This window comes from Asparagus officinalis, chromosome 3 (assembly GCF_001876935.1).
Source record: "Asparagus officinalis chromosome 3, Aspof.V1, whole genome shotgun sequence".
In the NCBI taxonomy this organism is placed as follows: Eukaryota; Viridiplantae; Streptophyta; class Magnoliopsida; order Asparagales; family Asparagaceae; genus Asparagus; species Asparagus officinalis.
This window is the reverse complement of record NC_033796.1, coordinates 21436133-21460155: the sequence shown is the minus strand read 5'-3', so window position 1 is coordinate 21460155 and position 24023 is coordinate 21436133. Positions and strand designations below refer to the sequence as shown.

At 38.4% G+C, this 24023-nt stretch overlaps 3 protein-coding genes across 3 annotated transcripts in view; 2 read left to right on the top strand and 1 right to left on the bottom strand.

Annotated features, from left to right (window-relative positions):
• LOC109833329 (probable dolichyl-diphosphooligosaccharide--protein glycosyltransferase subunit 3B) lies at positions 575-10037 on the top strand. The gene is given in 2 exon segments (XM_020400966.1): positions 575-1713; positions 9717-10037. A coding segment is annotated over 1 exon segment (1032 nt). The 5' UTR covers positions 575-655; the 3' UTR covers positions 1688-1713; positions 9717-10037.
• On the bottom strand, positions 11458-13096 carry LOC109834756 (thiamine thiazole synthase 1, chloroplastic-like). Its single transcript, XM_020402777.1, is given in 5 exon segments — positions 11458-11778; positions 11892-12494; positions 12496-12581; positions 12584-13015; positions 13060-13096. Coding segments are annotated over 5 exon segments (1311 nt in total). The 3' UTR covers positions 11458-11625.
• LOC109833328 (isocitrate lyase) overlaps positions 22671-24023 on the top strand; it is a 4108-nt gene continuing 2755 nt past the window's right edge. Inside the window, 2 exon segments of the mRNA XM_020400965.1 lie at positions 22671-22973; positions 23949-24023. The exon segment at positions 23949-24023 is cut by the window's right edge and continues 441 nt beyond it. Coding sequence (XP_020256554.1) covers positions 22944-22973; positions 23949-24023 — 105 coding nt within the window. The 5' untranslated portion in view covers positions 22671-22943.

The following is a 24023-nucleotide window of genomic DNA, read 5'->3' as shown; positions in this document are numbered from 1 at the left end:
TTTGGACAGAGTACGGTTAGGAGGAAGCGGGAGAGGGAGGGGCGAGCGGAGAGGTGGGCGGAGGGGTGGGCAGAGAGGTGAGTAGAGGGAAACAACTTGGGGGGAATTTTTACAGGATCTCTCACAAGATTGGGGGAAAATTTTAGAGGGGAAATTTTAGCGGGGAAATATTAGGGGGGAAGAAGTAGAGGAATCACCAGATCCGGATGAAAAAATCGCTCTCATAATTCAGCTGTCTACCCTCGCATGAGAAGGCGGAACAAGCCTTGTTCCGCCTTCCTTGGAGGAATTGTTAACCCGTGTTTTGACGGGATAAATGAGTTGTTGGCATCACGTGCGGGTTTATTAATCCTTTGTCATTTTTTTGTGTTTGGTAGGCTAATGGAGGGTTAAACCTCCTTAACCCCTCATTTATCCCCTTGCCAAACGCAGCCTTATTGTTTCGCAACATGAGATGCGGTTTGGTAGGTTACAACATTGCGGATATCAAACCCGAGACTGGATCCAAACCCGATTCTTCGAAGAACAATTTCCACAGTCTTATCGTCTTCCCGCGAAGCACCAGATCCGGTAGTCGTCCGCTCCAAAACCTCTCCCCTTTTATTCTCTATATATCAAAACCCTACCGTAGAGGAAAATCAATTTTCCCCAAAAAATGGATTCCTTCCTCACCCCTCTCCTCCTAACTTTAGCTTTGACCCTAACCTTATTCATTTCCCTTTCCTCCTCTTCAGATCCATCTGATCTCTTATCGGAGCTCCGATCTCTCCGTTCTCAGTCGGATTCGGGCGTGATCCATCTCAACGATCAATCCATCGCCCGATTCATCCTTAACTCTCCATCTCCTCGCCCTTACTCTCTCATCATCTTCTTCGACGCTGCTCAGCTCCGATCTAAGCCCGAGCTCCATCTCCCCCATCTCCGATCCGAATTCGCCCTAGTTTCCGTCTCCTACTTAGCTTACAATGTTGAGTCCGGATCCGGATCGGGACCCGATAAGGTCTTCTTCTGCGACCTCGAGTTTGGCGAGTCCCAGCACAGCTTCTCCCTCTTTGGCGTCAGCTCCCTCCCTCACATCCGCCACGTGGGCCCCGCCACGAAATCCCCAAGGAATCGAGGCCATGACCAGTCGGATTTCGCCGGACTCGCTGAGTCCATGTTCGGCCTTCGTTGAGACAAGACCCGCGTCTCTGTGGGCCCCATTGTCCGCCCGGCCCGATCTCGACCAAGCAATCGTATTCCTGCTGATCGCTTCTTGATCTCAGCGCCGTTTCTGATCAAGAGGGTGCTCGCTGGTGACACGATGGTCCACGATCCTAAGCTGTGGATGAGCTTAGCAGTGTTTGTGTACTTCTTTAGCGTTTCGGGGGCGATGCACAATATAATTAGGAAGATGCCCATGTTTATGGGTGATAGGAACGAGCCGGGGAAAATGGTCTACTTCTACCAGGGGTCGGGGATGCAATTAGGAGCTGAGGGGTTTGCTATCGGATTCTTGTACTCCGTCGTTGGGATGATTCTGGCGTTCGTTACGCATGTTTTGGTGAGGGTAAAGAATGTTGGGGTGCAGAGAGGGGTTATGTTTGTGGCCATGGTGGTGGCTTATTGGGCAGTGAGGAAGGTGATTTATCTGGATAATTGGAAGACTGGCTATAGTATTCATGCGTTCTTGCCTTCGGGTTGGTAGGGACTGAAGTTATGGAGTTCGGCGAGGTATGCATCTTGCTTTAAGATATTTCGGCTATATGTTCCTAGTAGAGCTTTAAAAGTTTTTCACTTGTTTGTCTTACATTTGCGATAGTTTGATATGTTTATAGTAGAGCTTTTGGATTTTCTTACTTGTTTGTCTGGCATTTGCCATATTGTGGTGCATTTAAATCTTGTTATTTGGGAATGTTTGAGAAGGTTATAGATCTTTAGAGTGATAAAAGTTTTGACAACAAGCGAAGTTTTGTGAACATCTCTTAAGAGAAAGATAATGAAACCTTCAGTAGCTTTAACAAAGTGCTATTTGGAGCTGGGAATTTACCCGGTAAGAAGACCCAATCTGGTACTGTACATGGTCCAGAATATTGATGGAATGATTGATAGGGTATAGACTATAGATTAAAATTATAACCCAACAGAAGTTTTTGGATAAATCACAGATAAAGAAAACCGTCGCAACCATGATATGGTCTTAGCCAGAACCTAAAAAAATGGGGTATGAATTTGAGAAACCAATCCCAATCTTACCCAATCGCATACTTAAGCCTGATCAAGCATGTACCATATAATAGTAAATTCTGACTCATAAACACATGAAAATGCACTCAAGCACACGATGATGTAGACATATGCATACATTTGTGACTTGTTCATGTAATTTTTTAATTGAACTTAAAATGATCTGGCTAATGATTTAACTACTAGATATGTTGTAAATGTGGAAACAAATATTTTTTGTTTAGTTTTGGATGCCCATTTTAACAGTTAACTAAATTACTTATACTTCATAGCCAGAAGTTGTACTCATGAAAGCACTCACAAATACTAAAAGATCATCTTAAAGGTTATTGTTTAGTATTGATCAACTCTTCATAGCATCATTTTGATAGATGTATAATTAAATTCTATTTTTATGACCACATGCTTAAAAAAATCTGATCCTAAAACGAAACAGATATAAAGTCAATGAGGATTGGATAAGATATGTGTGCTTTTGTTCATCCAAACTAGAAACTAATGAGTATTAAGTATCAAACCTGACCAATACTCAATCTCGGCTAAATGCCTCACTGATAGGATTCGGACCAAATCTAGAAATAAATCTTTGTTTTGTTTTGGATGGGCATATAGAAAATCCACAACCAACCCAATCCAATACTAGCCCTATTGTTATCAAAGGTGGTTCATCCTTATATTCCTCTTCAACTTCCTTTGCTTCTTTCTTCTTTTTTCTCTTTTATTTCTTCTACCTTTTACAGTTCTTATGCTATCCCATAAAACATTCCTCTATCCGCCTGCTTGCCAATTTTCACATGATTCGGATCCTCTCCACGAGAAACCACTACTTAGTCCAAATAGATCTTCTATTCCTTAGTTTGTTTCAACACAACATTTAAGGATTTTTTTTGGAGAAATCACATGCCAACTCAGAAAATAAGAAATGCCCATTTCCGAGCTTTGAGTTCGGAATTGGGATGAAAAGCATTAAATAATTATTATTTTTGCTATTCTAGTGATGGGTAAGTGAGGTTTCCTATTCTTAGTTTCTTTTTTTTTAGTTGTGAAACAAACAATGTATATGCGAGGAAATCTATTTCCAACCTTATTTTGTGATGAACCAAACAACCTTTAAAAGCACATGAAAGCAATATCTATGCTTGGAAATGAGTTTCCTATAATCAGGGAAACCAACCAAACAACCCCTAAACGTTGATTGATTAATGGAAGGTCGTGATTTGTCTTATTAAATGCAAAATAGGAATGAGTGCAATTCATAGGGATATGTTAACTACTTTTTTGGGGAATGAATTACAACTATCCATCACCATAATTAAATAATTAATAGTCTACTACTTTTTTGATAGTGGAGATGATCCAAATCCATTTTCACACTTCTATGTATTAAATTGAGGTGAATAATGTTAAAAACGCGATTTTGTTATGCGTACGGTCCAGAAGTGCTTAGCGGTTAATCAGATTAAACATTGATTAATCGAGTTATGTGGAATTATGCGTATTTGAATTTTTTTAATATAGTATTTATTATTTATCATAAGTTAAAATAAATAAAATTCATGAAAACAGAAAATGTACTAAGAAAAAGACCGACAAACATGCAATTTAACAATCAATAACTAGTTAACTACTTAAAAACTCAATCCATACATCAAAAATTACTAAATACTCAAATAAAATCGTTAAATTAAACACTTAAACCAAAACTAAATATCCATAAACCAAAACAGGTGGAAAATTGTGGAGCAAGGTCTGAAATTAGCGAACAAGATCAGCAATCAGTAAGTAAGGTCGTAAATATGCGGTCAAAGTTGGAAATAGGCAGTGATTAACATTGGAATCAGCGGTGAAAGCAATGGCTGAACTTCGGTTTTTGAGTTTCTTTGGGAGAGAAGTGGCGACAACAACGAAAAGTGGTGAGTTTTAGTGAGAATTTTGGGGAAGCGACGGGGATTAGGGTTTTAGAGAGAACGAGAAAAAGATAAAAGAGAGGGGAAGTGGCAGGTTTTAGTGAGAAGAGAAAGAGAAGAGGGTTGGTTTTTTTTAAGTTGTCGGATCGGGTTTGGATAAATTTTGTTTACACTGATCTGAATTAAAAAGCTCCCACATAAAATAATTATGCGGGCGCTTAATAAATACGTGTCCGCTTATGCGGGTGTCTGCATAATGGACCGATTTTTACCAATTCCATGCGGTTTGATGACGCTTTCAATCAATTGGTTGCATAAACCTTCTCTTAGAAAACACTGAAGGTGAATAACTTTGTAAAAACTACTTTTACAAAGTGTTATGGACCTAAAGCAGAGCCTTCAACCTTATGGTTTTTCTAGAGCATTATAATCCTAGATTTTTTTTTTCAAATTACAAAATCAATATTCTAAAAAACCTCTGCCTAGGCCTAGGTGGTACCTGAGCTGTCTGCCTAATGCTTAGGCGATACCTAGGCTACCCACCTAGGTTTTGGGAGCGTCTGGAGGAGCTTGGTCTGCTTACATCAACCGCACTCTTTAGATTTTGATCGTCATTTTCTCCGTTGCAGCCTCCACGTCCTCCAATCTCCTCCATACTCATCTAGCCTCCAACTATGAACACCTCTTCTATCTTCTCTGACCTTTAGCAAAACCTCCTTCACCACCATTTAAACGAAGAAAGAAATTCACCTAGAAACTAGTTTGACGCCTAAGCTTTCTTTAACATTGGATTTTACTATTAATTATTGTAATTAAAAAATAAAAAATAGGAAACCCGCCTAGGCTCTTCGGTGCCTAGGCTCTAGGTGTCGGGTCCAATGCCTATGCTGCCTAATGCTTTTTATAACCTTGTGCAAACTCTTCTACCCTTTTCTTGCACTTTTTACTAATCTATTCTGTATATTTCAGCAATATATCCTCATTGTAATTATCCCATATATCTATGATCTGCTGCATGGGTTCTTTTACTACCCAAAAACCACTTAAGTTTTGTTTATTTTCAATTGTTTTTCTTTATGTTTTTTGAAGATTATACTAGTATACTAGCTAACTTATTTGATTTTTCCTATCACCTATGCTCACAAAGCATATTTAGAAGGTTGTATACAAAAAAAAAAAAAAAATCCAACTCTCCAATCTTATAGGTGTTGGTAAGTGTCCACCCAAGTCTATGATGGTGAGAGTGGATCAAGTGGCTTGTAGGGAGAACATGACAATACCACATTGGAAGGAACATGCTGTATCCTTTTGCTGGACAAATAACCAGTGAATGAATAAATTATCAGTAGAATCTTTACTCGTGCTCTCATAAATACCAACATTTACATGATATCAAGTAATCTTGGAAATTTTTATGAAACATAATTTTAGAAGCACCAAAAATTAGTTTAACTAGTGTTAATCTTAGCAATGGTCAAGATGAGCATAAAACCCAAATCAAGTAATGTGTCCTGACAATATTGTGCTCAACTAAGAACTCCTCTTGTGTGCAGGTAGTAAATCATAGGGTTTCCCCCCATAGAAACCACCTTCAAGTAGGGTCATTTTATAAAAACCACTTTTGAATTATAATTAATACATAAATTGGCTTTAAAGAGAAATTTGGTGCAATCAACCAACTCCTAGTCAAATTTTCACTGAAAAGTTAAAAATATCCTTAAAAAACTCACATTCAGAACACTTGACTCACTTAGTTAATGTTTAGGTCACGTTAACATACAAATCACATGCTTTGAACATGAGTTTTTTAAGGGCATTTATGGGTTTATAGTTAAAATTTGACTAGGAGGTGGTTGATTGCACCCACTTTTTCTTTAAAGATGGTTTATGTATTGTTTAAAATTCAAAAGTGGTTTCTATAGAATGACCCCATTTTAAAGGTGGTTCTAAATCATATCATTGTGAACGGTTCAAATCACTTTGTTGAGTACAACATATAATGGTATTTACATTGCCATATTCGATAAAGACATGTTACATCTAATAAATTCAACCAAATCAACTTGTATCCTTACAATGTAACCCCCCAAAAAAAACACAGTGTACAGGGGGATTGTAAAGGTCTCAAACTAAACGTAGATTAACTAGAAATCTAAGAAAGAAGATAATATAATATCTTATGCAAGGGGACGATGGATCGACAATAGGCTTATTAGTTTCCAATCAAGCACTCATCATAATTGGACTTAACACAATTTCCTATCATCTAGTTTTATCTGATTTCCTAGAAGAAAGGCCAGCACCAAATCATTCATAAGATAATTGAAGCTTTTGCTGCAATAGTAGATATTCATAAGAAAAGGAGATCACTTGCAAGCTAATATATAACCTGGGCTTCCCTTTTGATGCATTTGGACTGTAAAATCCTACACCTTTCAAGTCAACACACAATGCAACATTCTACTTAAATATATCAAAAGAACATCTGCTGAAAACCTATTATATTTGATAAAGCAAATGACTAACTAGTTAGGATGGTATCTTCTCTCTCTCATCTAGTACACCTATGATGTCTTTTCTAATGGTTGGTAGCCAAATATGCACGCAAATATGAAGTATACTATACTTCTCTTCACACATACATGCCTTTATCCTTTGTTGATAATGAGGTCAAATTTCCAGGCTTAGGTCATCGCTCTTTTGCTCAAGCCCCGTCTGAATTGAGGATTGAACACTCGAACCTGATCAGTAGTTTCTACCTTTACCTCTTTATCTTTTGTGTGACCCACTTTAGTCATATCTTCAACTGCTTTTAAGAATCCGGAGGATCTTGTCTATGCAACATTTAGCGTGAGTAAAAGATCTTACAGTATCTCCTTTCTTGGAAGCTAGCTGATAATTAATTTAGAAAAGATATTATTTACCGCCATCTGAGTCTGATCAAATATGCTAGGAATAGTCCTGTTGCTCAAAGTCATTCGTTTCCCCCCGTTGGTCTGGATGCTGACACAGATGCTCACACTTGATGTGAAAAACACTCATAAGTCATATGTATCAAGTTATAAAAGAAGAGGTTATGTAAAATCACATTACTGTGTATCTACAGGTAAAAAGAAGAGGTTAACTGAGCCTTGATTCCGTGATAGATTGGATGAAATACAGAGATATTTTGGAAAGAGCCCTATGGACAACAACCAGGAAGAAATTTTAATAACAAGTGAATCCACAAACATCGGCGTATGTGCAACTTGAGAAAATTCAACTAACCATATTTATGTATGATGGTAGGCAGTTATTGGAAGTAGGACATGCCGAGCCACATAATTTGCGTGTATTGAAATATGTAAATGCATACTTGGGGAAACAGTCACTGACTTATTGCTGTACATGGATGCATACCTATATTTCCCCCACTTTCAGTAATGAAACCGATTAAAACCAGGAACATTTCATGTTTTTTCCTTCTTCCTGATATCATTTATTCATCGTGTTGGTGTTGTTAATCTACTATTGACGTATGCACTACAATTGATTGCTTCTTTGTGCTGCTAGCTCACTCTATGGTCCAGAAGGATTGTCGCCTGAGGGTTGATAGCCCACATGCTAATCCTACCTCACATTTTTGCCTTGATGCAACTTCACCTTATGTGTGTTGTCTCTTTAGCTTTAGATGTGACTACTGGATCTTGCATCGCGCGCGGAGATTCCTTTGTTATGACCATGATGCTCTATATAATTTATTTTACCAGCAAACATCAAATTGTCTAGGTATTTCTGGTGTGGGGTTCGTGAGATTCCATGGCCAGGTCATACCCGTGCTGTTGTGAAATGAGTGACAAGTCCATTTGGTAGTTTGACTATACATTAATAGTACAGGATCAACATGAGTGGTGCCTAGGACATAATGGCAATTCATGTTGTTGATTATTCTAGAGACGGCTTCTCTAGTTGAATAGGCAATTCGCATGAAAACATTTCTTGCATGATGAATTGTGGTGATCTATAGATTGAAATCCAACTCTAGGAACGTTGGTCCAGAAACTATTGGCTGTTAGCCATGATTTGTATTCTCTATCTGAAAGAATTCTTAAGCAATAATCGGAAAATGGCAAATCTCAATTTTATCACGTTAAAACTGCTTGTGATATTTACATATTTAGATAAGTTAAAGTTTTCAACACACTTTTCTTTTTCTTCAAGTTATCAGACTGTATTTGCAGCATGTGAGGACTGATTATTCAGAGTTTGACAATCTACATGACCCATTTGTCATTCGCATGACATAGATCACGTAGGCTAGTCATATGCAGCTGCACGATAAATATATCTTGCAATTCTCATACAAATGATACATATCAGACTGACTATATAAATATGAAGCTGCTATGACAATTTTATAAAAAAATTTAGTAGTCCTTAAGGAGAGCTTTTATGACCTTACTGCATGCACATCCTGATATAGATGGGAATTTTTTTAAGGAAGCTCACAACTATTGTTAATTTGTGAAAGATTCTTACTGGCTTTGGCAAATTGCTTATCTTCAGCTAAAGGTCAGATGTCTTTTGAAATATACTGGTATTATGTGCTTAGTTTACGTGAGCATTGTACAGTAGATGCCAACAGATTCCTTACACCAAAAAAACACATTCCTTGCACCAAAATAACACATTCTCATAAGCAAAACCCTATGTACTTCAAGCTGGAAACCATGAAATGTCAACTTCACATCCACGCGAGGAATGGATGTTTCACATCATGACTCTGGGGGATTTCGCATAACTAATGTATGCCACAACATAAACCCAACATAAAAGGGTTTCTTCCATCTAGATGCTATAAAATATTTTCCTTGTCAGAATTCTCTTGCTGTGAAACATATCATTGTTTCTTAGTTTTGGAAATTGTATCATCTTTTGCACTTAGCTTGACGGCTTGATGTAACCACTGTCTAAACGATACCTCAGTTGTTCATATGGGCCTCAAAGGATATCTGAATTGTTCACATGATTTTCGCAAGTAAAGAAATACTGCCCCTGATAGGTATTTGAAGTTAATCCTTTTCTAGCTTTCACTTCGTTGATTCCTGTTTTCTTTTTCCTCTATTAGTGTTCCTTATAACTTGCCAGAGTGACCTGGATTTTCTGAAGTTTACGTAGTATTTGACTATTTGCATTCATGAATGCGGAGAGGGTAACAAGAAGAATCTAAATCGTGGAAATTTTGCTAGCGTTTTAAGTTTTCCCTGGAGTAGTCTTTCCACTAAGAACAACTAGATATCTGAGGAGAACACAGTCCAAATTTCTATTCAGTTCATAGAAGATTTTATCATCACAGGTTTCACAGTTGTTAATAAATGATCTCATCGTAAGAATAATTGTTGTCAAGTACCTATTTCGTGAATTGAAGGGCGATGGAGGGTTATAGCATATTGTTTTGTGATACATAGATTGATCTCTTCTTTATATTTATACTGGCATGTTATTTGTATGTTCTTTTTTTTTAATCTTTGTGGTTTCTAGCTTTGTTAGAATTGAATTTGTGCAAGGTATTTAACTCTTTGCTACTTATTGTGGTATTTTCAGGAAATAAGAATATGCGCCCAGCCCAGTATTCACTGCCTTTCTAAGATTAAGGGAACCCTATTTTTGGTGAGACTACGTTTGGGGGATCGTAATTCAATTGGGACAAACATGTTTGGACTTTATTACCTCGCAGCATACAGATGAAATCTTAATTACTACCCATATTTGAGGAAATAACTTCAGAAATACAATTATGATAATATTATTTGTCACCTATTTCTCTAGGTTACTGGTTTGGTTAGCCCCTTTCCCTCATAAACTCTCTATGTTAAACTTATATAGACAATTTTTGTGATGCATTCTAGTTTCATATTTAGTCTACGCAGTCTCGCGAGCTCCTATTTCTTCTTAACCCTGGTGTTCTGTCTGAGGTAAGTTCTTGCAGTCCAAGTAGGGATATCAATGAAACAGATACAACCGATATAGTTTATATTGCTCTGGCTTATTCTTGCAGATAAGAGTATATGAATATTGTCCTTATGTTAAACTTGGTGAAAATTATTCTTTATTATCAAGTTTCATATCCTTAATTTGTCTGCGAGCATATGGTAGATAAAATACATAAATGTATACATGTCCTAATGTACTCATGTATACTTGGTAACTTGAGGCAACTTGGATAGTTTGATGTTGAACATGTGTTATATCAAATGGGATCCTCCGTTTGTTTTGATTTTTTTGAAGAGGAAAGCCTGCCAAAACTGACAGTTTTTGTCAGTTTTGGTAGCTTTCACACCACTTTCCTCTTCAAAAAAATCAAAACAAACGGGCATTATCTGCATCTACTCCCTAATTCTAAAGCAAGAGCATTTACTTTAGGCTTTAAACGCTCTACGGTCTGTATAGATTTTACAGCTCATGTGCTAGGAGATTGTAATTAATGGAATAGTGATGATTTACAAATTAATGGAATAGTGATGATTTACACCCCAGCAAACAAACGAGTGACGATGGAGGACAAACAAACAAAGGGTCATATGAGGACAGAAAAGCCCATGTAGGAGGTGATGCAACTTTAAAGAAACAGCCATATAATTAGCACAAATATCTTCAGTTCAACATCACGTCCACGTGGTGAGCGACGACACCTCAAAATAGATAGGAGCCACATACGATGATAATGCAATTAGGAGCGCATCACAAATCATCTACAACCAAAAAGATAAATTAAATGTATCAAAATCTTGAGCGGAAAATCATGATATAGGATGAGAACAAGGCAAAACATCAATCATACATATGTGGTTAGATTTGGTCTCCACAATGTTCAAAAATTCTCATATAATAATTAATTCAATCCTTCCCGGACGGACCTTGATATTTTCAGAGAGGCAAATACCAGTCCACAAACACGGAAGTATCTAATTTTTGTTCTAGCATATTCTATGGATGTGAATAATAGTAATTCCTTTCTTATATCACACTAAATTAATACATTACCAACACAATGAATCAAAAACCATACGCACCATTAAAGCAGTTAATAAAAACCATTTTACTTTTGGTTCGAGCAGAAGCACCTAAGAATTAGTCAACAAAATGACACCTCTATAACCGTAATCATTCCTCCAATTTTGATAACGCGTCCAATACTTGGCTAATAACGGTCCAGGGCCGTTTTTTGCCACAAAAGACGGAACAAATTGTGGCATTAACGCATCTTATTATTTTATCTAGCAGCATAAATCATCCGCACGCATGCAAAGCAATGAACCACCAAACGCTCGAAAGACCAGAAAAGTGAAATCCAAAACCCCCTCGTTTATTTACTTATTATTATCGCAGCATTCCCTAACACCGGACCAGCATCGACATATACATAAAAACCAACAGCCACCCCCTACTTGTGAACACAGGAACTCAAAAAACAAGCATCACAGAAACAAAGCTCCACAATGTAGAACCATCTCTAAGCATCAACAACAACATCTCCGCCATCGTTCGAAGCCAAAACCATCTCGGGATGCACAGCTCCTTCCAACGAGTTCGGCTTTCCCAGCGCCTTCAGCGCCAGGTGCGCCGCCTTCTGCCCCGATATCATCATCGCTCCGAACGTCGGCCCCTGTCACCAAAAAAAAAAAATCGATCACCAGACAGGGAAAAAAAAAACAAGACAGAGAATTTACATAAGGGGAATTTTTTTTTTTTACTAGTTAGTGTTTCTTATTTTCTTACCATTCTCGGAGATCCGTCGATCTCAGCAACCTCCATCCCGGTAACGATCATCCCGGGCACGACCTCCCTCGTCATCCTCACGATCTCGTCCTCGGCCGCGTTCATGTCAAGCGCCTTCATCCCGGGCACGGTGTCAATCATCCCGACGCTCCTCAGCCTCTTAACCCCAGTAGCCCCAAAAGGCCCATCATGCCCACAAGAGCTCACCACAACCTTAGCCTCCATCACGTTCGGGTCCATGCACGACTGTGTATCGTGGTTCATCGACACCAGCGCCCAGTTCGTCACGACTCCCCCGACCCTCCCGTCCTTGATTATCAAATCCTCCGCCGCCACCGCGTTGAACAGCTTCACGTTGGGCCGCATCAGGAGCTTGCTCATGATGGTGGAGGTGAAGAGGGCGGCGTGCTTGATGACGACGTAATCGTCCTGCTCGTCGTAGGGGACCTCGAGCTCGTCGAGGAAGAGGTGGGCGGGCTAGCGGACGACCATAGCAGAGAAGAGCTGGCCGCCGAGCCAGGCGCCGCCGCCGGGGGAGACAGACTGCTCGATGATGGCGATGTTGATGTCAGGGTTCTTGGAGAGCTCGTAGGCGCAGGAGAGGCGCGGCGGATCCCGGCGCCGACGACGACGAGGTCCGGGTCGCGTAGGTGATCATGTCGGTCATGTAGCGGCGGGTCATCTCGCGGAGACGATGGATTCCTTGATGGGGGCGGAAGCGGAGAGGATGAGAGGTCGTAGGAGGCGAGATTTTGGGAGACAGGGTGATGATAGATGATGATGACGGGGGAGAGAGAGATTTGGGTTTTGAAGGCCGGAGGAGAGCTTGACGCCATGGAAAGGAGGAGGAGGAGAGGAGGCTGCGGTTTGCTGGGGTTGGAGAGGAGGGAGGAGGTGCCATGGAGGCTTGCTGGGCCATTTTTGGACAAGGTTGGAAGTGGGACGGGGGAGGGCTCTGCTGGCCTTTTTTGGGGGAAGGGAGGTTTGGGGGGTTTTTTTGAGAGTGAGGACGAGGGCAGTGAGGGGAGGAGGGGTATTTGTAGGGGGTGAGGGGGCGGAAATATCGAGGACACGTGGAGGTTGGATAGAGAATGTGTGGCTGTGTCTTTGTTTCGCGTTGGGCTCTGGAAGGGATTTTTTTTAGGTAGGTTCATGCTCTTAGCTTTACCCAGTTCTGCAAATTTCGATGGGGTAAGCTGATGCATTTGATTAAAATTCATGAAAAACTTCCATTGAGGAATTTTTTTACTAATGTATTATTTATTTATTTATATTTTTGAAAAAGTTCTTTACATGATATTTTATATATTATTCCATGGCTTCTATATGCGCATCTAGTTTTAGCTGTCTATAAATTAAATGTAATCCAAATACATATAATATTTCACGTTTATGCCAACTATCATGGCTAAATTAAGTATAAAGAAAAACATATTCTCTTTTATAATATAAAGATATTTTGCACTTATCTCAGGTAGCTGAAAAATCTGAACATGTAGGAATTCGTGAGAGGGGGAGGATTGGTTCCCCGTTATACCTCCAACGATCAAGTTAGTTAATGAACTTGAGTGTGAGGAAATATGAACCGTGAGAGTTCTTGCAATTGTGTAGTGTTTTGCGTTAGAATATCAGATCTGTGATATTATTGTTTTATCCCACCCTTTGAATATTAGAATAGTACATGTATTTATACCTAGGGTATAAGGGCAGGTTCGTCACTTCGGCCGAGAGCAGGAGGTGATGGCGAAGCGTGGGCTGTCAGCTGAGTCAGCCTCTGATTAACAGGTGTCGGCTGGCGACTAGAGGATGTGTCACTTCGACATCAAGTGGGAAGCGACTGGCGAGCATGAGCTAACAGCCGAGTCAGCCTCTGCTTTACAGTTGTCGGTTGGCGACTATATGAGTGATCACTTCGGTATTGAATGGGAAGCGACTGGTGGCATGACAGAGCCCACGTGGTCCGATGAGTCATGAATGCTATCAAGGCTAGAGGCATGATGCGACTGACATGCATTAAATGCGATAGGGACGCGTTGTCAGTGAGGATAAGCTTGAAGGAGTTGATATCATTTGCCTTCATCGAGAAGTAACGCCTTTCGAGTCGGCTTCGCAAGGCGTTAGAGAAACGATCAAGTGAAGTCAGAGTGAGTCGTCTTCGACAAAGAGGGGCGACATGTTCTGCCTTTAGAGTCGACATAAGGGAACGTCGAGTCCTCAAGTCGGCTGAGCAGTCGTCCCTACTGGTCTCTGGCCGCTAAGTTGATTGTGGTCTAACATGCAGAACATTTGTCCATAGCTTGGCAATGACTTTGCACTTTAGCGAATGAGAACACCATAAAAGTGTCCATCGTGAATAAGCTTTAACTATAAATTAAATAAAAAGTAGGCTAAACATGGAAACAACGAAGAGGAAGAAGGACGAGATACATATGACTTGTAGAAAACGGCGTCAAATTGTTCAAAGTGTTGACAAACATGAAGATTCGGCAGGGGTGTGGTGTCTACCACACCTAGGTGTGGTAGAATCTGTCACGTTTTCAAGGGTGTGGTGCGTGACACAGTCATTTTTAGATTCCCACCATGTTTGGGATTGTGTTTTGTTATAAATAGAAACACGCTTTTTAGGGTTTCTTAAGAAGATAATTAGCATTGTTTTGAGCACTTTGAGAGGGAGATATCGTGAGGGAGTTGAGAGCCTTGGTTAGGGTTATATTTGAGTGCTTTTATGAGTTGTAACCCGTTGTATTTCTCCTTCATATAGTAAAATCTCCTCATACTCTCCCTATGGACGTAGGCAATTGTCGAACCACGTAAATCTCTGTATTTGGTTTGATTTGTATCGTATTTGGTGGATTGCACTCGTGATTTGATTTGGTTCTCTTCTCTCGTGTCTTATCGATTCGTTTGGTGTGCGAGCACTCTTTCGAAAGACGCGCAACATGACTATCGACATACTTAAATTGTCATTTACGATAAAAAAGAAATCATAAATAGACAATTGTTTTTATATTTGGTGCAGAGTTTAATAAAAATTAGAAAAAGACATAAGGTGTTAACTGCAAATACTTTTGGAGTGGCTTTTCAGATCTTTTGGTAGTGGACCAGGAAGAAGGAAGAGTAACCGTCAAAATTCACAGGTGGTGATCACTGTCGCTGAACAAGTGGGAGGCCCTCGGAGGGGGCTTATTATTCTGCTTCCCGGTGATTACGGTCATTAATAAAGTCACCTTTTTTAATAAAAATAAATAAGCGAAGTTGCCAAATTTAAACTTGGATCAATTGGCAAATTTTGGTTGGTCATTTTAAACATTTCTCGGTTTATTTTCTTTCCATTAGAATCATCATTGTTTATTTTCTTCTCACAAAGTAACTTTGAATGGGCTAAGCTCTCCAACGGGTATAAAAGAAGAAAAAGGGAAAAAAACGAATTTTTTTCATCTTTTATTTTAAATGATTTTTTTCCCCTCATTTGGAACATTGAACACCAATACTTGTAGATATAGTTTTTTTTAATCGAAGTTATATATTAATAAGAATTTGACTATAAGCAAATTGTGGAAGTCCATTTAAAATTAAGTCCAAATTCCAATTTATCTTTTGATAAAAATTTTGTAAAGTCGTGTTCATCAGACAGATAATTGTGTAAAAAGAAAAAGGGCGCATTAAACCACGAATTTTTAATTTTACTTCACTATTGTCATATGAAAAAGTTGAAGACAATGCAAGTGATATTTTTTTTCTGAAGAAAAGTTAAATAGTAAAGGTAAACACTCTATAGAATTCGACTCTTATGATACCCGGAGTGAGTGTACCTACTGCATCCTTGTCTAATTTTCTTTTTTTTTTTTTTTTTTTGGCTCTCAGTTCGTTTTCACGTCCAACTCATACTTTTTTCTTGGCTAGCTTTTTGCACGAGTGGTCACAGCAAAAGCATGATATCATGTTGATACACAAAAATTCACGGAGTAGGACCAACAAATTTGTTATTTTTTTTTTTTTTTTTTTTTTTTGGCTCTCAGTTCGTTTTCACGTCCAACTCATACTTTTTTCTTGGCTAGCTTTTTGCACGAGTGGTCACAGCAAAAGCATGATATCATGTTGATACACAAAAATTCACGGAGTAGGACCAACAAATTTGGTCCTTTGATTCTTGTAGCTTTTGGAATTATCTCCTCTCATATAGAGGACCACGGCCCATTTGAGAAAATATCTCATGACTTATTTACTATAATGGGCTCCATAAAACGTTTTCTAATTGCATATACATCCAAATATTAATCATACTTAAGTTATCACATGATCATGACACGTTGATTCTGGAATGTCCTTTCCGTGACCTCCTGATTTTGCTCTCTCATAATTATTTACAATTGCTCATTCTTTGTATAGATGACAAGCACTCTCTACAGATATTTAGAACAAGTGCCGTACTCGACTACAATGTTTGAAAGTTACATGATGGCGATGGATCATGAATCGTGATAGCATTATCTCAAAATATTTTTCTTGACCTTGAACCCACATCATTAGCACTTTATTTTTAGTTTGGTTTTGTTTGTTTATTTATTTATTTGGCGTAAAGTTTTGAATGTAGGGCAAAAGATATTGTTCATTCTCACGTTGAAAAGTTATGCTATTAACTTGTTTCTTCGGCATGACATGCATTATCTGCATTCGGATTTGTTTATGGTAGCTGGCCCTTTTTGTGAATAGATGGGCCTTCTATCGTTTTATATACAATTCTAAATCAAACAGCTATATGGGCTGGATTTGGGCTTGTAAGTAAATTTTTTCATTTAATGTACGATAGGAAATCAAAAACTTCTGTCGGTTGGACTTCGAATGGTTGTAACTACGATGATCGAGTCAACAAAAAGATCACCAACTGAAGTAGGCTGGGAAATCGACTTTGTTTGGGCTCTAATTTTAGCGTAAAGAATAAAATTGGGGCCTATTGCCATCATTTTCAGGCCATGCCGTACAAAGTCTTCTTCTAGATTTCTGAAGGCCATATTTTCATATAACTTACATCTTAAACTGGTTCAGGATTGGGAAGAGGTTTCGACAGGACCATCTTTGTAACGGATCAACAAGCTATTGGGCCGATTGGGTCTAGCATCATCATATTGTTCATATTCCTTATAATAGAGTTAAGTTTTAGGCAGTGTGTTTTTTATGAGTAAATTACACTCAAATACCCTAAGGTTTGCCAAAGTTGCACTGAAGTACCCTAAATTTCATACTGTATAAATAAATACCCTAAGCTTCTCAAAAGTTTCTACCATTAGAAAAGGGTGACGATGTTAACTTTACCCGATAAAAGTCATTAATGCTCTTTATTAAATTCACCCACCCTTTGTTACAAACTTCCCCATTGGTAATAACTCCCTCTCATTACAGTTTCACCAACTTTCCCCAAATTACAAGTGGCCTATGGTAAAATTGGATCTTTAGTTTGGAACTTGCATGCAAATTGTCTTCCTGGAACTTGAAGGAGGTGGATTTTTTTTTTGGCAAGGTCACGTGGATCTGGGTGTGACAGTGACCTAAATTAGATGCCACCCACCCCCCTCCCACAACCCCCCCAAAAAAACATGCCTTTTGGGCCCAAAAAAGTAGGCGCATTTGCATAAATTCCTTGTTAAATTATAATTCACTTATGAATAAGAGCAGTTTGATGTTAAAATAATGGGTTGTTTGCATGATGATTTTATGGGTTAAATTGAATATCGTTATTGATGTCCTAAGACCTAACAACGAGATTAGCGGATAATTACGAGTTTAGCAAGAGAGCTTATGGTTGATATGAGTGATGTGGGTTCATCTCTTTTTTAAGACCGGTCTCCTGTCTGTATAAGAGAGCTACACAATAACACTCGTTAGAGGACCAGAGTTGAGTTCTCCAGTGATTCCTCTGATAGTCATGTCAGTATTTTGAGCTTGAGTGGAGAAGATACCAATGAACTGAAAATAGTTCTAAGCATGTAGAAGTTGCATACATGTGGCCGCCGGGGGGCTTTCCCCTCCAGTGTCTCCTCCTTCCGCTAGTAGGCAATGAGCCCTTATATATATCCACTTGAGGGGTAAATATGTAACTGTGGCCGAGTCCAGGTAGACAACTGACTCGATATACAGCTGACAGGTGTCGGCTATGGGTGGCATGGGTCATCCAGGTGGTTAGTGCAAAGCCACAACAGCTGCTTGGTGCTGATGTAACCTGATAAGTCATAAAGACTTTTTAGGGTTAGAGTAATGATGATTTTTTCCTACATTTAATGTGATGGAGACTGGTTGTCGGTGGGGAGCTCAAGAAAGACCGCCTTTCGACTCGGCCTGGCGAGAAGGGATGACTCAGCCTGGCGAGAAGGGACGAGTCGACCAGGCGAGAAAGGACGCCTATCTTGGCCTGGCGAGAAAGGACGACTCCTTGCGTGAAAGGTGAGAAGTACCACTTTTTAAGTCGGCCTTGAAAGTTGTCAGCTGAGATAGTGGACCGAGTGTGGAGGCTTGTGGGATAGATCTGATAGGGAGGTCGACAAGTACCACCTTTTGAGTTGGCCATGTAAGTTATCGGTTTACGGAGTTGGCCACAGTAGCGGTTCGAGTCGTCTGGGCTCTGATCATATTTGATCTGGCGTGGAATGGGATGCATGTCAACAACTCAAAAAAGATTAACACTTAATTATTCGTAGACTATAACAATCGTAAACATGCTTATTGTGTTTAGTAGTGTTATTGCTAAGATTGACGGGATTTTGGTGTTTGGTGATTTTTTTTTTCGTGTGATGACTTTTGGTCATTTATGTGTTTGTTTTGTGCATGAAAAAATATGTATTAAATGGATGTGCATGCATACTCTTTCTCATCAATATTCTCCATACCTGATGCAGAGCTTGAGCTTTAGAGCTTGCCTTCATGGTTGACTGGAAAGGGATTAGAGAGAAATAATGGAAAATATGAGTTGTAGGGTGAACTAAGGAAGAAAATAAGGTTGATACGAGAAGATGGTAGAATATGTAAATTTGATAAACTTTAGTGGTAGAGGACAACACCATACCAACATGTGACACTGTGACAGTCAAAACAGAATATTCCTAGCATAGTCTAATGGTCATATTGTTGGGATTGTGTCTTTGATTCTTTGTATAACTTCATGAGAATTAGATAGTGTTAGAGATCTATCATGATTAGAAGATTAGGTCTCATCATGATTAGGAGTTTGAATCCTATTCTAATTAGGAGGTTAGGCTAGAGATAAGATTTTGGTTTCCATATATATATACATATATTTCTATTGTTAGAGCAAAAACCAAGAAAAGGAGAGGAGAGAGAGCCAATATTCTTATAATCTAGGTTAGCAGAGGATGCAGTCTGATTCAAGGATATTGTGTGAAAGATGAGTGTTTCGTTGTCTTTGTCCGTACAAAAGATTACATCATTGGGAAAGGGTTTCGCAGTCTTTGTCCGTTCAAAAGATTGTAAGGAGATGGCTTTGGAGACAATATGAGAATTGATTATGTATGTATGGTTAAGAGATTGAGAGACGAGAGTTGAGTGGTTCCTCTTGTAGTTCTCCCTAATACATAGTGGATTTCTCGTATTGTTGTCCCGTGAACGTAGGTTAAAGTTGATCGACTGAACCACGTAAATATTAGTGCTTTTTCTTCTTGATTGTGGTTGTTTTATATCTTTCTGATTGTGGGTTGGTTTCCAAATTGTGCATATTGTAATATGTGTGGAGACTAAAATTCCCAACACATATAACAGAGGGTATCAATGTGATACTTTTGAGAAGCTTAAGGTATTTGTTTGCACGGATATGAAAGTTGGGGTATTTTCATGGAGCTTTAGCAAACATGAGGCTATTTAAATATAATTTACCCTTTTTTATCAACCAAGTTCCAACCTCAGGGTATGTTTGACAACCACCCACAAACTGATTTAGAAATAAACCAAAGGACTCTTGGTCCAATAAATAACTAGTCTTATGGCCACATTTTCTAATAAAAAACAAACCCAACTCGTCTATGTTCTATCCCGATCCAATTTGTGTGCACTGGGGATAAGTGCGGATAGACCCACATTGTATCACTTGATTTAGGGTAGACTACCCTGTTTATTTGTGCAAACATGTTCTTAAAAAGTTGAGATTAATGGGTATCATTGTCATAGGAGGAGATTTTCTTCCTTGTCGTCTATGTGGCACAATCCTCATCATCCTCATAAAGTAGACACAAATCCCCACCAATGCACACACTCTCTTCTACTTTATGAGGATGGCGGAGATTGTGTCACATAGGCGTCAATGAGGAAATCCCCTACTATGATAAAAATACCCATTAATCTCTAAAAAGTTTTGAGAAGGGAGAACTCTTTGTCATTATATGGGTGAGAATAGACCCTTAATTATTAATCCTTTTAAATTTCACACGAGTCAAAAAACTTCACTGTTGGTCTATCCGCACAAATAGAATAAGTAGCCAATAGGAGTATATTTGCAATTGGGCGATGATAAGAGCGTGATCAAAGTCTTCAAAGCGCAAAAAATACGATTCATTCGCTTTTCTCCTCCAAGTGGGGATAAGTTTATTGATCCCAATCTCCACGCTGGCAATAACCCTTGCTTGCACTTAGGCCAGCGCATGCGCACGTAATCTTCTAGAATAAGAGGTCATGTAATTTTGTAGGTATCATGTACCCTCGTGAGAAGATAAGATAATAATGATAATAATCTTTCTCCAATCTTATCTTCTCCTTGGGACTCCAATCCCCCATTCCTATCTTTTCTAACCGTTTCCATCGTCACCGCTTAACAAACCCGCAGGAATTGGAGAAACCTAAGCCTTTGGATTTATCACGTGCTAAAATTTTGTATTAATTTTTTTTATTAGCTTGTTCAAATATAAAACTGTCAATTTGTTCGAACATCCCTCAAGTCGGTATAATTAATTTGTTAGCCTCGTTGCCCAAATGAATAATAGAATAAACGCTATGATACCCTATGATACCAGAAGGAGTTAACTAAATAGCTGTTTATACCGGATTTTGGGGAATAAACATCGGTTAGAGAAAATGAGCAGATTAATTGATAGAAAATAAGAAAGGAAATAACTACCATGCACATAACTATCGGTCATATGCACGTGGGCTCCGAAGACCATGCTCAGTAGTAGAAAATGCAGAAGGCTTCATTCGCAACGCAACATGGATTGCTTAGAATTTGAATCTTCAAACTAGTGAAGAGACCACTATTTGTTATACTAACAGTTGATTATTTTGTGAGTGGTTAAAATTCATTCTAAAGTTAGCACTCACTGTCCTCATGTATTGTACCCATTCCTGATTTGTATTTAAAGACAAAACATAACAATTAATTAGGCAATCAACAAGTCTAATGATGTAGTGGCCTCTCCACTATTTTTATTTTATTTTATTTATTTATTTATTTTTGTAGTGAAGAGGATCCGAATCCAAATTACTTTAACTATCTTAAAACACAACACACACACATTATATATATATAATAGTTAGATTCTAAGGGTGAGTGGTTACTGAGATGTGCAGAGATTCTATGTATTTGATGATAATGAAGTAAAACGAGCTCACACACAGTCAACCAAGACTCTATTTATTGTTATCTTTTTATCTTTACTTTCATCTGCTATTTAGTTCTTATGATTTTACTGCTTAAGTTGTAATTCGGTAGATAGCTTGTGGGGTGATTTCTTTTCCTTAATGCAAATTACCGCTTTATTTATTTATGGTTTCCCAATTAAGAAGTCACCGGCCCCCTATCGTATACGACTAGTTTTTACTTGTCATTGAGCTCCTTGCAGAGCACTTTCATTTAAGTTGATCTTACATCAATAGAAGATGATTACGATAAGATAGTACTCGCATTTAAAAGCCAATTGCCAATTAAGTAGTTAAGTCTTATTCTGACGATTCAATACATCGAATCGTCTTCCTGTCTTTATTGAGTGCGCTCTTAAATTGATCATGCTAACCTAAGTTGTACTATCAGCTTTTACAACAGAAGTGACTTCCTCTCATCAGAATATATTCTATTTGATTCAAGTTGTTAAAGCCTAGTGGGAAGTGGTGGATTTTCGAGCAAATAATACCCAATCAATCAACTTAAATGATCAAATTTGATTTATCCAAATAATTCGGTGCCTGACTTGACCAATTTACATAGGAGTAATTAACATATTTAATAAAATTAAAATTTTGGGTTAATTTGACTGTTAATTAGTGATGAAAGTTTAAATAACTCCCGGATGGATCATATGGAAGCCTATAGGAGTCATGATCCTACACATGCAATTATTTGATACGGATATCAACTTTGATGGAGAAACCAATGACCAGGATTAGCCAAAGAACAAATTGCTCCCGGAATTTGGATCCGCTCCACTATTAAAAAAATGGAGGAGAGGCCACTACGTTCATTATAATCGTTGATTTGTCTAACAAGTAATTATGATTCATTTCAAATCTAACACTCATCATATCCCCATGATTTGCACTCATTTCCTAATTTACACTAAAAAATAAATGACAACCATCCATTAAACAAAGTAATGGTTGTGATACACTAGTGATCCCTCCCGTACTTTTTTATCATTGCTCCTGTACAGCTTGAGTACCGACTAATCTGTTCTACAATTTATACAGCTGACGAACTCTTTAAGTTCTTCATGAACTCGAAAAGTTTTCTTGGATGCATGATATGCTGGTTCTTCCTGCAGCTTTCCTATTATGGAAGAATTGTGCTGAAGGCACGAACTAGTGAAGGTGGCAGCTTACTGAAGTCCAGAAATGGAAAAATGACATCATAATTAGAGAAATATTTAATGAAATTAAAAAATAATAATGATAACTCCCATGCCGATCGACTCACTCTTTTGTGAAGGGATAGAGTCCAGTGTTCCTATATAAATGGGGGAGTTGGGGGAGGGCCAATTCATTCACGGTTGCGTGTATTTGTTGTAGCTAGCTAAGACTGTTCTGATCTCGAGAAAGAACAATCATCTCTCTCAAGGTTCCTCCATGGCTTCATCCTTCTCAGCGCCTTCAATGGTTAGTTCATTCACATTACTTCTCTTTTCTTCAATTCGTCGCTCTTTTTTCGACATGGTTGGCTCGCGTAATTATATATCATGAGGGATTTTTTTTCCTGTAAAAATACGCATTCAAACGATCAGAGAAATTATCTAGTGGACTATATTGGACAACTGACAATCCAGTGCAGAGAACTTCAATTGTTCATTGACATGTTTATTTGGGTATCAGTGTATTCAGTGATCCAAAGTATAGAATAGTTCAATTGTGACAATGGGAAAATTGGGGCATTGGATTCTTGTTAATCTGCATTAATGTTCGCAAATTTGGTTGCTATTTCTGTTAATATATAGGTAGTCATTGGCCGGAATTTGGGAAACCGGTCAAATTAAGTTCAAGTCAGTCTAGGCACAGTATTTATAATTGATGTATTGAACCATTCTGCGAAGAGATTTTGCGTTCTATTTCATAATTTCAAGCTTCATGATTTCGTATTGTTAAATGAAAACTAGTATCCCCAGTGACTGCTTTCCGGATATTTTCATTGTTTTTCCTAGGTGCACTACTGCTCACCGATACATCAATCACTTTAAAATATGAAGGCATTTTCGAAATTTTAAAAATGAAACTTACACAAATTGGAAAGGGACTTACTTTAAAAAATAATATACGTTAAATTAAATATGAAGACAGCGATATATATATTTGTTTGCCTTATGATTCGATGTATTCAGTCACTGGACAATCGTACCTCAAGTAATTTTTTCCTCTTGCTCTCATCACTCAGGTCTTTTAATGGACTCTTCACTATAGATCTATGTCATTACAATCTTTATTTTACATCCGGAAGAGTTGTTTTATTATGTCTTAAAACTTTTTTTGGTTAACATTTAATCCCAATGTTCAACATAAAAGTATCCATTTGTTGGCTGCGTCCGTTATGATGCCAATAAGTTGCACTAGTTCTTCACTTGAAAGATGTACATTCCTCAGATCATGGAAGAAGAAGGCCGCTTCGAAGCCGAAGTCGCCGAGGTGCAAGCCTGGTGGAGCTCCCCCCGCTTCGCC